We start from the raw sequence: 17,191 nt of genomic DNA, 5'->3' as shown, positions 1-17,191 counted from the left end.
GAGTGGAAAGGTTCTCCTTATACCGTGGGTCGAGCAGTGTACACCCAGTAATCCGTAATGGCCAGAATGCGTGTAACGCGAGGGTCACGAGAAAGGCATCCTAACATGAAGTCAGCCATGTGTGCCAGGGTACCTGTACGCAACACATAGCTGTCCTCACTAGGAAGATCACTTTCAGGATCCTCCTCCTCCGGCCATAGACGCTGAAAGGATGACAGGCAAGCAGCATGGGTACCCTCAGCAGTGGACCAAGCTGTCTCTTCCCCCTCCTCCTCCTCATGCTCCTCCTCCTCCTCCTCCTCAACGCGCTGAGATATAGACAGGAGGGTGCTCTGACTATCCAGCGACATACTGTCTTCCCCCACCTCTGTTTCCGAGCGCAAAGCGTCTGCCTTTATGCTTTGCAGGGAACTTCTCAAGAGGCATAGCAGAGGAATGGTGACGCTAATGATTGCAGCATCGCCGCTCACCATCTGGGTAGACTCCTCAAAGTTTCCAAGGACCTGGCAGATGTCTGCCAACCAGGCCCACTCTTCTGTAAAGAATTGAGGAGGCTGACTCCCACTGCGCCGCTCATGTTGGAGTTGGTATTCCACTATAGCTCTACGCTGCTCATAGAGCCTAGCTAACATGTGGAGCGTAAAGTTCCACCGTGTGGGCACGTCGCACAGCAGTCGGTGCACTGGCAGATGAAACCGATGTTGCAGGGTGGCAGCGTCCGTGTGGGACTTGCGGAAATGTGCGCAGAGCCGACGCACCTTTCCGAACAGGTCTGACAAGCGTGGGTAGCTTTTCAGAAAGCGCTGAACCACCAAATTAAAGACGTAGGCCAGGCATGGCACGTGCGTGAGGCTGCAGAGCCGCCACCAGGTTACGGCCGTTGTCACACACGACCACGCCGGGTTGGAGGCTCAGCGGCGCAAGCCAGCGGTCGGTCTGCTCTGTCAGACCCTGCAGCAGTTCGTGGGCCGTGTGCCTCTACTCTCCTAAGCTGAGTAGTTTCAGCACGGCCTGCTGACGCTTGCTCACCGCTGTGCTGCCGTGCCGCGCGACACCGACTGCTGGCGACGTGCTGCTTCTGACACATCTTGATTGCGAGACAGAGGTTGCGTAGGAGGAGGAGGAGGGTGGTTTAGTGGAGGAAGCATACACCGCCGCAGATACCACCACCGAGCTGTGGCCCGCAATTCTGGGGATGGGTAGGACGTGAGCGGTCCCAGGCTCTGACTCTGTCCCAGCCTCCACTAAATTCACCCAATGTGCCGTCAGGGAGATATAGTGGCCCTGTCCGCCTGTGCTTGTCCACGTGTCCGTTGTTAAGTGGACCTTGGCAGTAACCGCGTTGGTGAGGGAGCGTACAATGTTGCGGGAGACGTGGTCGTGCAGGGCTGGGACGGCACATCGGGAAAAGTAGTGGCGACTGGGAACTGAGTAGCGCGGGGCCGCCACCGCCATCATACCTTTGAAAGCCTCCGTTTCCACAACCCTATACGGCAGCATCTCCAGGCTGAAAAATTTGGCTATGTGCACGTTTAACGCTTGAGCGTGCGGGTGCGTGGCCGCGTACTTGCGCTTGCGCTCAAACACTTGCGCTAGTGACGGCTGGACGGTGCGCTGACAGACATTGGTGGATGGGGCCGAGGACAGCGGAGGTGAGGGTGTGGGTGCAGGCCAGGAGACGGTAGTGCCTGTGTCCTGAGAGGGGGGTTGGATCTCAGTGGCAGGTTGGGGCACAGGTGGAGAGGCAGCGGTGCAAACCGGAGGCGGTGAACGGCCTTCGTCCCACCTTGTGGGGTGCTTGGCCATCATATGTCTGCGCATGCTGGTGGTGGTGGCTCCCCGGCTGATCTTGGCGCGACAAAGGTTGCACACCACTGTTCGTCGGTCGTCTGCACTCTCAGTGAAAAACTGCCAGACCTTTGAGCACCTCGGCCTCTGCAGGGTGGCATGGCGCGAGGGGGCGCTTTGGGAAACAGTTGGTGGATTATTCGGTCTGGCCCTGCCTCTACCCCTGGCCACCACACTTCCTCTTCCAACCTGCCCTGCTGCTGCACTTGCCTCCCCCTCTGAAGACCTGTCCTCAGTAGGCGTAGCAAACCAGGTGGGGTCAGTCACCTCATCGTCCTGCTGCTCTTCCTCCGAATCCTCTGTGCGCTCCTCCCTCGGACTTACTGCCCTTACTACTACCTCACTGATAGACAACTGTGTCTCATCGTCATCGTCCTCCTCACCCACTGAAAGCTCTTGAGACAGTTGCCGGAAGTCCCCAGCCTCATCCCCCGGACCCCGGGAACTTTCCAAAGGTTGGGCATCGGTCACGACAACCTCCTCCAGTGGGAGAGAATTCGGAACCATTGCTGCCCATTCTGGGCAGGGGCCCGAGAACAGTTCCTGGGAGTCTGCCTGCTCCTCAGAATGTGTCATTGTAATGGAGTGAGGAGGCTGGGAGGAAGGAGGAGCAGCAGCCAGAGGATTCAGAGTTGCAGCAGTGGACGGTGCAGAACTCTGGGTGGACGATAGATTGCTGGATGCACTTTCTGCCATCCACGACAGGACCTGCTCACACTGCTCATTTTCTATTAAAGGTCTACCGCGTGGACCCATTAATTGTGAGATGAATGTGGGGACGCCAGAAACGTGCCCCTCTCCTAATCCCGCAGCAGTCGGCTGCGATACACCTGGATCAGGAGCTCGGCCTGTGCCCACACCCTGACTTGGGCCTCCGCGTCCTTGCCCGCGTCCACGTCTACATCCTCTAGGCCTACCCCTACCCCTCAGTATGGTGTATTACCAGTAGTGCAGAAACAGAACGCTGTAATTAAATGTGCCGCTTATTGGCCTGTGGTTGGAGGCTGATTTCGCTTACGGAACGCACAGCAGAGCCAGGAAAGAATTTTGCGCAAGCCTGCTGTAACACTTAGCTGGCTGCGTCTTAATTAGGACTACTACCCCCAGCACAGACGCAGTACACTGAGGATGGTCACAGGCAGCCCAAATAGAAAGTTTTTTCCCAAATTTTTTTGGAAAAGCTCACTGCCTATATAGACAGTATACGTCTTTCACCTTTTTCACTGTCCCTGCCTCAGCACTACTGGCCCTATACTATGTAAAATTACTGCAGACTGTTTCCCTCTGGACAGGATGACAGCGGTGATGTAACGGGCAACGCAGAGCCAGGAAAGAATTTTGCGCAAGCCTGCTGTAACACTTATCTGGCTGCGTATTAATTAAGACTACTACCCCCAGCAGAGACGCAGTACACTCAGGACGGTCACAGGCAACCCAAATAGAATGTTTTTTCCCATATTATTTTGGAAAAGCCCACTGCCTATATAGACAGTATATGTCTTTCACCTTTTTCACTGTCCCTGCCTCAGCACTACTGGCCCTATACTATGTAAAATTACTGCAGACTGAGGACGCAATGCTCTGCACGGCCGATATACCAAAAAAAAAAAATGTGCAACACTAAAAAGTAGCCTCAACAGTACTGCACATGGTCAGATGTGGCCCTAAGAAGGACCGTTGGGGTTCTTGAAGCCTAAAATAACTCCTAACACTCTCCCTATAGCAACTCCAGCAAGACAGCACTTTCCCTGAACTATGTCAGAACGCATCTGTGGCGAGCCGCGGGAGGGGCCGATTTATATACTCGGGTGACACCTGATCTCGCCAGCCACTCACTGCAGGGCGGTGGTATAGGGCTTGAACGTCGCAGGGGGAAGTTGTAATGCCTTCCCTGTCTTTCTATTGGCCAGAAAAGCGCGCTAACGTCTCAGAGATGAAAGTGAAAGTAACTCGAACATCGCGTGGTGCTCGCCTCTAGTAACGAGCATCTCGAACACGCTAATACTCGAACGTTTATCAAGCTCGGACGAGTACGTTCACTCATCTCTATTATTGACAAAATCTCCTGTTAGGCAGGGGCGCTTTTTACATAAATACTCAATTTTTTTTGTAAGGGCGAAAAAAAGTTGTCTGCCTTTAAAGAGGACCTGTCACCACTCCTCACATGCCTGTTTTAATACCTGCTTGTATTCCTAATAATCCTGCATTGTTCTGTTCCTCTGGAATTCCTTCTAGGAATGTATGACTAAACTGACTACTGGGTGTTATTGTTTCCCTACACAGTCAGCACTGATTGGACAATGTCAGATTATGTAGAGACACACCCAACTGGCAACATCCAGTTGTCAACTTATAAACTTCTAAAAGGAGGGACAGAGGAACAACACAATGTAGAGTTATGAGAAAATAAGCTCCAGAATTGTTATTTCATATGGAATACAAGTATTTACTAAAACAGACAAGTTAGGAGTGCTGATAGGTTCTCTAGGAAACCTGTCACCAGGCTTTAATAACCAAACCGCAGTATTATGTGCGGGCAGGACATGCTGACAGAGTGTCTTCTATACTGTATTACCTTTTTATTGTGTAGACATCATGATCAAAATCATGCTATGGCACACTGCCGCTGCCTACTTCATTTACAGCTGCTGCTGGGGCCATGGTCGGGCGCCACCATCATACATGCGCTTCTTTCTTTACTCAATCCTCTACTGGCTTCCTGGTAGGCTCTCTCGCGTCCTAAAGGGTCAGTGTGTGCTCCCTACACCTGCTCCCCTTTAATCCCGTCGGAGCATCTGCTATATTAGGCATCCCTAGGGTGGATGCCTAAGTAATTTGGTCTCCTACTGCCATTTGTGAGTCCCAGTTTGTTTATTTTGTTTCTGACTCCTGTGCTCCCTGATCCTTGGCTCTGTTCACCGAACTGCGTTATTGCTCCCTGTCTGCCCAAACCTCCTGCTTGGACCTCATTATTACTACTGTGCCACCAGTCCTGATTATTGCTATGTTTCTGGATAAGTTCCTATTCACACCATCAAACACTGCACCTCAGCCCATTGCAGCATCTGCATTCACTCAACCGGGCCTATCTGTGCAAATGAGGGCTTGGGGGCCCCACAGTGAAAACCATATCCCATTTGGAAGGGTCAAAGATGAAAACCGATGTACCCAAAGTGCTGCCTCCTCAGACAGCACAAAGTAAAACTGGTATGTAGCAAGGCAGATCTTCATCCGCAGACCGAGTTGGCAGATGAGGGGGATGCCATTACAGAGCCAGCACCGCTGCAGCACGACATGCCCTCTGAACGCCAGGGAGCTGACTGCTCCAGTGAGATAGGGACGGAGAAAGGGCAGGCTAGACAGGTCCTAGTGGTGGGGGACTCAATTATAAGGGAGACAGACAAGGCAATCTGCCATAAAGACCTGGATCGTCGAACGGTGTGTTGTCTTCCTTGCGCTTGATTTCGAACATCGCGGATCGGATTGACAGATTACTGGGAGGGGCTGGTGAGGATCCAGCGGTCATGGTACACGTTGGCACGGATGAACAAATTAGAGGTCATTGGAGGGCCCTCAAAAATGATTTCAGGGACTTTGGGTCCAAGCTTAGGGCGAGGACCTACAAGGTAGTTTTCTCAGAAATACTCCCTGCACCTAAAGCCACACTAGAAAGGCAGCAGATCTTAGGGAGGTAAACAAGTGGCTCCGGAGTTGGTGTAAGAAGGAGGGATTTGGATTCCTGGAGAACTGGTCTGACTCTGCTGTCAGCTACAGGCTCTACCGTAGGGACAGGCTGCATCTTAATGGGGAGGGTGCAGCTGTGCATGGGAAGAAGATAGCTAGAAGGCTGGAGGAGTGTTTAAACTAAGGACTGGAGGGGAGGGCAAAAAGAGAAATAAGGGGGTAATCAGTGTAGCTAGCATCCTGGGTCTTAGCTCTGGGAATGGGGGTCAAACGGGGTGGGGTTAGTACAGTTAGAACTGTTAGATCAGCCAATAGTACCATTAGTAGCAAAATGAATTTAAAGAACAAAAAACTGTATAAATTGTATGACCACGAATGCAAGAAGTCTGATTGGTAAAGTGGGTGAGCTTGAAGCGAGAATGACTGATAAACTATAATATAGTTGGAATAACGGAATCATGGCTTGATGATAATTGCGATTGGGAGGCGAATTTACAGGGTTACAATCTCTTCAGAAGAGACCATGGAAACCAGAAAGGGGGAGGGGTATGTCTATACGTTAAATCGTACTTAGTGCTGAGGCTAAGGGAGGACATAAGGGCAGGAGGTGAACATGTGGAATCTCTGGGTAGAACTACAGGGAAAAAAAACAACAAAATCCTGATAGGAGTTTTCTATAGACCACCAAAAGCATCAGAAGAAGCCAAAATCTTACTACTTAAGGCAGATAGAAGTGGTGTCAAAGCGCAACGAAGTAATTATCAAGGGGAACTGTAATTGTCCGGATAAAAAATGGGAAAACGAAACCTGCAAATCTCATAGGTGTTATAAGTTCTTGAGAACAATTAAAGACAACTACCTTACCCAACTTGTGCGGGAACCAAGGAGAGGGAGGGCCATTCTGGACTTAGTACTTACTAACAAACGGGACCGAATAACGGGGGTACAGGCTGAGGGGCACTTGGGGGAACAGTGACCAAAATATAATCAACTTCCAGCTGTCATTCAATAAGAAGCCTTATCAGGGAGCAACAAATAAACTAAACTTTTAGTAAAGCAAAATTTGATCAGCTTAGAACTAGTATCGGTAACATTAATTGGGGCAACATCCTCAAAAATATCAGTACAGAGGACAAATGGGAAAAGTTCAAAAGGATCCTAATCACCTCATGTGAGCAGTTCATTCCCTTTAAAAATAAAAGAACTTCGAGTAAAAGGAAACCAATGTGGCTCGACAAGACTGTAAGGGGGGCAATAAACGAAAAAAAGAAAGCGTTCCAACTACTAAAGCAAGCAGGCAGCGAAGAAGCGCTAAAATCGTACAGGGAAAAAAACAAAATATGCAAAGATAAGATCAAAATTGCTAAGGAGGAGGCTGAAAGACTGATCGCCAAAGAGAGCAAAAACAACCCGAAACTTTTCTTCAACTATATTAACAGCAAAAGGATTTGCACTGAGAGCACTGGCCCTTTAACAAATAATGTAGGGGAAATCATTGAAGATGATGGAGGGAAGGCAAACTTATTAAATAGTTTCTTTTCAAGCGTATTCACAAACGAAAAGGAAATGCCATATGTGATGCAGGGGAATAAAATGAACCCCCCACAAAATATCTCACACCTAACGCAGGAGGAGGTGCGGATCAGGTTAAAAAAGACTAAAATCGATAAATCGCCAGGCCCAGATGGAATACACCCAAGGGTTCTAAGGGAACTAAGTGATGTGATAGCTAGACCACTATATCTAATATTTATGGATACTATCAAGACCTGGGTTGTACCATTTGGATTAGCGCATTGCCAATGTGGTTCCAATTTACAAAAAGGGGTCCAAAAGGGAGCCTGGTAACTACAGGCTGGTAAGTCTCACTTCAGTAACTGGAAAAATATTCAAGGGGTTTCTGAGAGATGCCATTGAAGAATAACTCCTCACCAGCATGGATTCATGAAGGGGTCGATCATGTCAGGCCAATCTGATCAGCTTCTATGATGAAGTAAGTTCTAAACTGGACCTGGGAGAGTCTATTGATCTTGTATATCTGGACTTCTCTAAAGTATTTGACACCGTGTCGCATAATAAGCTAATATATAAAATGAGACAGCTCGGTCTGGGCGAAAACGTGTGTATCTGGGTAAAGAATTAGCTCAGAGATAGAAAACAGAGGGTGGTAATAAATGGTTCATACTCTGATTGGGTCACCGTCGCTAGCAGGGTGCCACAGGGTTCAGTATTGGGCCCCATTCTGTTCAATATATTTATCAACGACCTGATAGAGGGACTGCACAGTAAAATATCAATATTTGCAGATGACACAAAATTATACAATATAATCAATGCAACGGAGGACAAGGCACGGCTACAAAGGGACCTAGATAAGCTGGGGGCTTGGGCAGAAAAATGGCAAATGAAGTTCAATGTTGATAAATGTAAGGTTATGCACATGGGCAGGAGAAACGGATGTCACCAATATACACTAAATGGGGTACTGCTAGGGAAAAGTGATCTGGAAAAAGACCTGGGGGTACTAGTGGATTATAGATTAAACTGGAGTAACCAATGCCAGTCAGCTTCTGCAAAGCTAATAGAGTCTTGGGGTGCATTAAAAGAGAACATTATCCTCCCACTATATAAGGCACTTGTCAGGCCTCACATGGAATACTGCGCACAGTTCTGGTCATCGGTGCTCAGGAAAGATGTTACAGTACTTGAGGGGGTTCAAAAAAGGGCAACTAAACTAATACATGGAATGAAGGGACTGGAATACCCAGAGAGGCTATCCAAATTGGGATTATTTACCTTGGAAAAAAGACAGCTAAGGGGTGATCAAATAACCATGTATAAGTACATGAGGGGACAATACAAGGATCTCTCCCACAATGTGCTTACACCCAGGACTGTGACGGTAACAAGAAGGCATCCGCTACGTCTAGAAGATAGCAGGTTTCATCGCCAACACAGAACAGGGTTCTTTACTGTAAGAGCAGTGAGACTGTGGAACTCTGCCTGAGGATGTAGTGATGGCAAAATCCATAGAGGAGTTTAACAGGGGACTTGATGTCTTTCTAGGGGAAGAAGGATATTACAGGATATAAATCTTAGGTTAATTGTTAATCCGGGTATACAGGCAAGTAGGAACTATTAGAGGTTGATCCAGGGATTAATCTGATTGCTATTAGGGAGTCGGGAAGGAATTTTCCCCCAAAAGGGGTAATTGGCTCCTGCCTCTTGTGGTTTTTGCCTTTCTCTGGATCAACAACATGGGAGGATTAATATGCTGAACTAGATGGACATTGTCTTCATTCGGCCTTACATACTACGTTACTATGTTGACCTGACACAAAACCTTTCCCACCAGGTATACTAATGAGTCAGTCGAGTCCTCTGTGCCGTTTCCAGCTGAGTTGAGTCCGGCGTATTCATGATTCAGTCCTGTAACCAATTCCCTTCTCTTTGGTTGATAGCCCTAGCAGATCCTACAAGGTGTGAGATTTGCATATGGGTTGCGGCACAGGTGTAGTTGGCAATCCCAGCACACCTCTTTGGTCCATTGTGCGTGTACTAGTGGAAGAGCAAGCCTTGGCAGCATAAAGTGATGTTAGAGAGGTCACGTCACTTGATGCTGCCAAGGTATCCTTCTCCAACAGCGCATTCACGATGGACTGAGGAAGTCTGCTGGGATCCTCAACTACGGCTGTGCCAGAAGGCATTGGGTTTACAGCGATATCTGCCAAAAGTGATTCAGGAACAGCCATGGGGTGTGTTTTTAGAAAAGAGAGCCTCCAAAGTCTTGGTGATTAGCACACCAGGCCAGAAAAGATTTGAATTTGATCATGATTTCTGCACAACAGGAAGGCAGTGCAGTATAGAAAACACATAGTCAGCATGTCCTGTACTGCGATATTGGCAACCTGAGTAGTAAAATCCTGGTGACAGGTTCCTTTTTAAAGGGGTATTATAAACTGGTCAAGCAGTATTAGAAAAAATCTATGGTTATAAAGTGACATCAGAAAATAGAATCCACTATTAAACGGATTATAAAAAGTGTTTCTGTATATATTTTTAATAAATAAAGTATAGTAAAAGTGACACACAAGTCTTTTTAGAAGTTTAGAAATTTAGAAAAGTGAAAATTATGTATTTTCCTGAGGTTGAAGAGTAGGAAAATAATCTGATCATATCTATAAAAGGTATGACTGTAGCCTCACCCAGAAAGTCTGAGCTTCCCTATTCATCAATACCAAAATCTAATGTATTTGCTAGAAGCAACAACCCTGAGTGGATCCCCTTAAAAGAAAACTTTTTTATTAATCACATATAAAATTTCACCAGGTCTGAACATATAGACTACCTGCCTCACTAAATACATTAGGTGTATATATAATTTATTAGGAACAGCGAAGCTAACGCTCACTCCACCAACTCCAGCACAATGGCTCACGCACATGGAGTAATAGAAACCAGTATAACCATCTGGACTAGTGCATATCAAAGTGTCAACGACCACTTGTCCGTCTGTCCATGTGTGAGAGTTACATGCAGAGCCTGACACCACCTGTAATGATGTCACCAACATGTAGTCCGTTATGGCTCTTAGCTCAACCCCCTGATCACATGACTCTGACGTCATCACAGGTCCTTTATCATTGTGCACTGAATGAGAGATTATGGGCAGACTACATATATATCATAATGAAAACAAAGGTTTGGTACCGTGTTAGCCAGTAGAGCAAAAGGTATCATATCTACAAGATTACGTGGTTTCTCTTGCTGGGAACAATCACATATATATCAGTAACAGGCGAGATCAATATCATCCCCACCACCAATCAGCTGAGTGAGAGACAGAGGGATCAACCAATAATGGCTCTAAGTGTAATGCACGGACATCGGTGTAAAAGCCAATAGGAGAAACAGTGTGTGGCAGCCAATAGAGGAACACCTAACATTTAGCCAATGGGGGAGACATTGCCAAAGCACTCCCAGTGTTCATCAGCCAGAGCATGCTCAGTATATCAGAATTGGCTAATAGAATAAAACGAGTTATGTCCACGACTACGAGAGAGAACGCCTTGTTTGTCTTTTGTGCGTTGTTTTCCCGTTCACAAAATACAAACTACTATGTGTAACAAAGTGAGATTTGTATTTAAAAGGGACTTGTTATTTGTATAGCGCCAACTTATTCCGCAGCGCTTTCAGGTAATTTATTGCCCTCCAGCAAACTGGGTGGTACTTTTAGTGATCTCAGAGGGATGAGTCAACCTTGAGCCGGCAACCTGAACCATGCGGGGATTGAACCTACAACCTTCAGGTCTTGAGTGAGAGCTTGGGACTGCATGCTGTTGCTGCCTTAACACTCTGCACCACACAAGGCCCCTATTTAGGCTGCCTGTCCACGCGTGGCAATAATCCAGCCGCGGGTAACGCAGTGAACGATTTCCATAGCGTTCTCCACTTGTGGGATCTAAATCGCGGCATGCCGTGATTTGATGCGATTCTCCGCGGTGAGCCGATCTGTCAGATAGGCTCATCGCAGAGAACTGACAGCTCTGCACCCCCGCGGCGGAATATCGCTGGCAATATTTTACAACAGCCGTGGATAGGGGGCCATAAAACAATAGAAGTGCACAATTTCTCCTGCATTTTCTCAGTTGTAAATAAATATGTATTTAATGAAATGTAACTTAAGAATTTTTAACCATTTCCCGCTTGAATACATTTCTAGCATTCCCATGTGTGTCACTGGTAATCTCCTGCATCTGCCACATATCCCATTCTCTGTCTTTCAGGTAGCATCCGCTCTGTGGTGGTATTATGTCTCTAAAGGAGTTGAATACTTTGATACAGTGTTTTTCATACTGAGAAAAAAATTTAATCAAATCAGTTTCCTGCATGTGTATCACCACTGCACAATGTTTACCTTATGGTGGATTGGAATCAAGTGGGTCGCTGGAGGACAGTGTATGTATCCGCTTTATTCTTCAATGTCTTTTTTTCCTTGTTTCAGGCTTATTTCTTAGGCTTATTGTATTTGGTATGTTTATCGTGAAGATTATGAATTCTTATGTGTCTGCTATGCAAAACGACAGTACAAATAAGAGCATCCATAAGCCCCCTCTGGTTCCTCCCAGAAGCAGAGGCTGTATACTGTGCCTGGCATCCAGCTGTAGAGAACATTTCAAAGGAGCGTTGTTAGGCAACAGGACTGGCCTCATAATCCTCCTCCAAAATGTCTTTTTCAGCTGGATGCCAGGCACTGGTAGCTGAATAATGGGACCACCCACTAATTTAACCCTTTGTGACCAGATTATAGAATATATCATGATAGTTTGTAAACAGATTCACAATTCTCCGTTTGTTCGAGTTGTTTTCATCCTCTTTGTGGCAGCTGGGGACAGAAGCGTACTTAGAGGGCCACCCCAGTGAATACACCTTTTTCATACCTGATTGCCTGTCTAACTCTTGACGTCTCTTCTGTGCATTGCAGTCACTTCCATGTAGTGCAGCCTCCTGTCTAATATTTATGAGGCACAAGCTTAATGCTGAGATTTCACCCTGCTCACTTTCTCTATGCTCTAACACTCCAATGATGCATCAGTACAACATAACCAGCTGGAGGCAATACCATCTCTACCTGCTGGAAGGACACTGCCAGTACCATCTGTAGTTTATTTAGATACTGCCAGATCATAAGTATACAGCCAGAAGGATTAGCTATTATCTCCTCTATTATAACTGTGTGACAGGAGACTCTAAGCATCACCAGTAACTGTGAAATGTAATATCACACAGGCTAATGTCTGACTGAAACATTGACTTGAGAGAACAAAAAGCTGAGTAAATCTCAGGTGGTCAGAGTTAGGTAACATGACCCACCTGAAGAGAAGAACTTCAGGAAGTTTGAGATAGAAAGCAATAACTAAACAAGATTACACTAGCCAACATACTGGAGACTAGTTACATTATGAATTAAAAGATAGTTTCAGCGGAGTGGCACTTAAAGCAACCTGTCAGATGAGTTACACTGTCCGTGCCACGGTCAGCATGAAATCCTGACCGGTACCCACGCTGTGATGCTTCGGAGAACGGGGGGGTGGGGGTGTGGGGGGTGAAGCTTGTCTGCAGCGCTATTTATTCTGTTAAAAAGGAAACCTAACAGATATAAGCAAGCTGAAAGCGTTACAGAAAGCCCATTGAAATCAATAGAGTCAAAACCAGAAATGTTTGTTTCTCTTTTAAGCCCGTTTTTCTGCTCCAAAAACGGAACAAATGAAAAGCCCTAACGCAGATGTGCATAAGCCCCACAAGCTAGCTATTTCCCAAGTTGCTCATTTCTGGACCATTAGGCCACCTGCAGACAGCCGGGTCGGATCCGGCTGCGAGAATTCTCGCAGCGGGACCCCACCCGAGCATCTGCAGAGAGCAGCGCAGGCACTAACCTCTCCCGCGGCCCTGGCTCTTTCATCTGCGCCTCCCCTCACAGAAATAGAGCATGCCGCGTGAGATTTCGCGCGGCCAAATCGCGGCTGTCTGCATAGGATTGCGGTTGTTAACGCAATCCTATGACAGCTTCCAGGGGCGGAAATTCCGCAGGAAATCCTGCCGCGGAATTTCCGCTCCTGTGCAGGCGGCCTTAAGTAGAGATGGTAAAACTATTTTGTAGCAGCTGATATGATTGAAGATACTTCGACATGGCTTTGTGGTTTCTGATATGTTTGTGCCTTATTACTTTCCAGCCTTCTTTGGCGCACATATGAACGCTGTGATCCATGTTGTGATGTACTTGTATTATGGCTTGGCTTCCTGTGGTCCACATCTTCAGAAGTATCTCTGGTGGAAACGATACTTGACAATTTTACAACTGGTAAAATATATATTTTGTTTCATTTTATACAAAAGGACAATTAATGACATAACTAAATAACATACAGTACATCTAGTGCAACATATTACTACTATGCTTGCCTATACATATGTGTGAGATAGCAATCTATTACTTTCTATGGTTGTGCTTAACCCCCCCCCCCCCCCCCCCTCCGGAAAGATTATCTCCCTGACTTCTCTATCATGAATGTCCACCTTCAGTATTTACTATTAGCATGATGGACATCATGAATGTGAGGCTATATCCTATATATAGAGAGATACAGGGAGGACAGTAGTATCTGTAGCTACTTCATTCTACAGAAGGATTTACTGCTCTTACACTGAAATCTAACAGAGATGGTTGTCACTTTACTGTCATTACGTTAGTTCATTCTGAATGTATATTCCAATAAACCCTAATCCGGTAGATGTGAATTATAATCTAGAGACGTGTGGTGAATTTATGAGATTTAAAGGGCTTGTTCGGGGATTTTATTATTGATTACTTATCCTGCGGATCGGGATTCCTAACAATCAGCTGTTCACCCGGGCTTTTGTAATTGGGAAGAGCACTGGAAGTAGATGGCACTATCAGTATTGCAATGGCCCAGGTTGGTATTACATGCACAGCTCAAGATTAATTCACTGGAAGCAATGCCTGCAGTACCTAACCGGGCCACTGCAGTATGCACAGCGCTATCTACTTCCATCACTCTCTAAGGATAGGTGATCAATAGTAAAAGTCCCATAATACCCCTTTAATAATGGTATACTCTGAAATTCTTTTGAGCGATAATCGTTGGATGTAAATGTGCCCATCTTTACTCTTCTGCCAAACGATGAATTTTTAGTTCTGCATGAAATCCATTATTAAGCAGAACAGCTGATAAGACAGACCGCATGCTGCGTTCTGCCCGGGGGAGCGCTGATTACATTCTCAGCTGTCACTCCCATGGCAGAACAAAGGGAATGTATTCAGTGAACAGCGGATGGTCTGTTCCCTGAATACAGCTATCCGTGGCTCGCACGCTACTAATTGGTACTAATAGGCATTAGTACCAAGTAGTAGTTTATGCAAAATGTTCGCTTAGAAGTCATCTTTTGGGCGATCATCTTTGTGGTGTAAATGCACCTTAAGACACAGGACCAAAATATGTGTTCACATATCATCCTTTATTACATAGTATCACAATAAAGCAAACCTAAGAAACATACATAAAAAGGACAGACCGCGTCCATACAAACAGCTATACATGGGTGCAAATCTATTCAGTCATAGTTGTGCTCCAAATAAGTAAATACATTTGTTCTTCTAAGGACATTCGGAGGCTCCGTCGTAGATCCGGCAAAAAATACAAGTCTTGGGTGCAGCGCTTTTTTGTCTGGTAGTCCAGACAGCTGAGTAGAAACAAATGGACCCCATTATAGTGAATGGGTTCGTTTGGTGCTGTTTGCTTCCATCATAGGACTGATTTGTTTTGGTCGGGGGATTTCCCTTTTCTTCTTCCATAAAGACAGGAAAACAGAACCCCTGAAGCAGATATGCAGCAGCCTAAATCACCCAATGGACTGAACAATAAATAAGGAAACCGTCAATGTAGATTGGCCTGCATGCCGCATTCTGCATGGCATATATTTGTACCCATGTATAGCTGTTTTTGTATGGACACTGTCCCTCCTTTTTGTGTATGTTTTATTGTGATACTATGTAATAAATACATTTATGATATTCGTAGGTATATTTTAGTCCTGTGCCTTTGGTAGTTGGTGCATTGTTGTACCATACACGCAGCGGTGATAACTCGGTGTATAAGCCCTACTATCGGCGTAATTGTGATTTCCTCCTAAATAGTGTAACGTTATTAGAACAAAAACTATTTGAAACAAAGCGCCTATAAAATGTAATTGAATAATTGTTTTTAAGGTCTTAAGACTTCGTAACAGAAATGAAGTGATACAAACATCCAATGTCTGTTCAGTGCCAGCTATCTAATGCTTCTCTGGTTTATTGCTTTCTAGGTACAGTTCCATGTCACTATTGGTCACACTGCCCTCTCTCTGTACATTGATTGTCCCTTCCCCAAATGGATGCATTGGGCACTGATTGTATATGCCATCACCTTCATTGTTCTCTTTGTAAACTTCTACTATCGGACATACAAGACACCAAAAGGGTCAGCGCGAAGCGGGAAGCCTATCCAAAATGGAAAATCTGTGGCGAATGGAGGAGCGGTCACTAATGGTGCACTGAACAAGCATGAGAACCACAAAGTGGGGGTGGAGAATGGAAGGAAAAAGAGGAAGGGGAAAGCCAAGCGAGAGTAATTAAACCCATGCCTTATTCTCTCTGATGACCTGGGTCCTCCACTCTTAAGGGAGTTGTCCCCTTTTGATTAGGTATTCGCAGTTGATCAAGTGCTATAAAGCTGTTTAGGTACATGTATTGACAGTTGGTATTATTTCCTTTCTATAATGGAGCTTGCTCTGTCCATAAATTAATCTTTCCAGCCTGGAGTGAACAAGCTAGCACTGCTGTGTTTTCCCTGTTTTTGGAGTTAGGAACGACACTGTTGGCTGAAGCGGCGGAGGGCGTTCCTAGTGAATAATATGTTGTAGCTGCACACTATTCTGGAACCAGTAATTCAGATGATTAAGGAGGAGGCAGAAATCACTGCAAGGAAAATAAACCAAGGGATCATTCTATTCTTATCGTTAGGCATGTCACAATATTATGGCACATTCTCCATGTTTAGCTGTTAGAATGATGTTATTATGTTTAATTGCTCCTAGAGTACAAAAACATGAGGGTGGAGCAGATCTGGAGCAGCTGCTAGGATACACTGGCTTCACGTAAATCACCTTCATGCAAATTCTAGATCCTCTTCCAGTTCACCTGGTTCAGGATTTACTTCATTCTGCCCAACTAGTTCCCAGCATCTTGGATTTTAAAGGGGTTTTCTGAGTTAATTATTTTTCTAATCTGCAGGCAATTGTGAAAAATAATAAAATGGTCTTTTACTTGCCTGCAATTCCCATTCTCCACGCTGACTCTGTTTACATCCCGCAGACAGCGACAGAACTACTGGGTGTGAATTTAACGTGGGTTTTGTGCTGAAAACTATGTTTTCCACATCTTATTTTTTTTTTCTATGGGAATCCACTCCGGAATTAATATAGTGGGGATTTTTCTGTGTGCAGATTGACCAACCAGATTTTTTTAAATGAATTTTAACTTCCCCCTCAGATTAATGCCATGAATTCCACTGCAGATACACGGCAGACTTGGCCATGAGAAGCATCTGCTGTATGAATGTATCTTTAAAATAGCATGTTATTTTTGCCGCACTTAATGCCATTAAAAGGGTCAGAATTGCTGGGGGGAGGGGAAGGGGGGGGGGTGGCTGCATCAGCTCCCAAAAATAGGAATGAAAGCTTATCAAAAAAGTCACATGTACCCTTAAGTGGTCCAAATAAAAACTATATAGCTCTTCTCCCCCCCCCCCCCCCCCCCAAAAACAAGCCATCACACAACTCCATCATCAGAAAAATACCAAATATGGCTTCCAAAACATAACACACAGAGCTGTTTAAAAGACAAAAAGGTTTGATTTTTGTAAAAATTTGGTATAGCCATAATCATACTGACCTGCAGAATAAAGTGAACACCATAAAATAGGACCCAAAAACAATCACAAAATATTCAATTGCTGTTTTTGTTTACTGTATATTCCCCAACATTTTTAAAGTGTTTCCCCGAACATTATATGACTGTCAATATGAGAGGTTACGTCTGGCT

At 45.6% G+C, this 17,191-nt stretch overlaps 1 protein-coding gene across 1 annotated transcript in view; it reads left to right on the top strand.

Moving 5' to 3' along the window:
* Positions 1–16,770, top strand: part of ELOVL4 (ELOVL fatty acid elongase 4) — a 36,608-nt gene extending 19,838 nt beyond the window's left edge. The window contains exons 4-6 of the mRNA XM_066604904.1: positions 11,319–11,490; positions 13,266–13,393; positions 15,415–16,770. Of these exons, the coding sequence (XP_066461001.1) occupies positions 11,319–11,490; positions 13,266–13,393; positions 15,415–15,720 (606 nt within the window). The 3' untranslated portion in view covers positions 15,721–16,770. The remainder of the gene's footprint in view (positions 1–11,318; positions 11,491–13,265; positions 13,394–15,414) is intronic.
* Positions 16,771–17,191: the final 421 nt, after the last annotated feature.

This window comes from Eleutherodactylus coqui, chromosome 1 (assembly GCF_035609145.1).
Source record: "Eleutherodactylus coqui strain aEleCoq1 chromosome 1, aEleCoq1.hap1, whole genome shotgun sequence".
NCBI classification, from domain to species: domain Eukaryota; kingdom Metazoa; phylum Chordata; class Amphibia; order Anura; family Eleutherodactylidae; genus Eleutherodactylus; species Eleutherodactylus coqui.
This window is presented reverse-complemented; position numbering and strand designations above follow the sequence as displayed.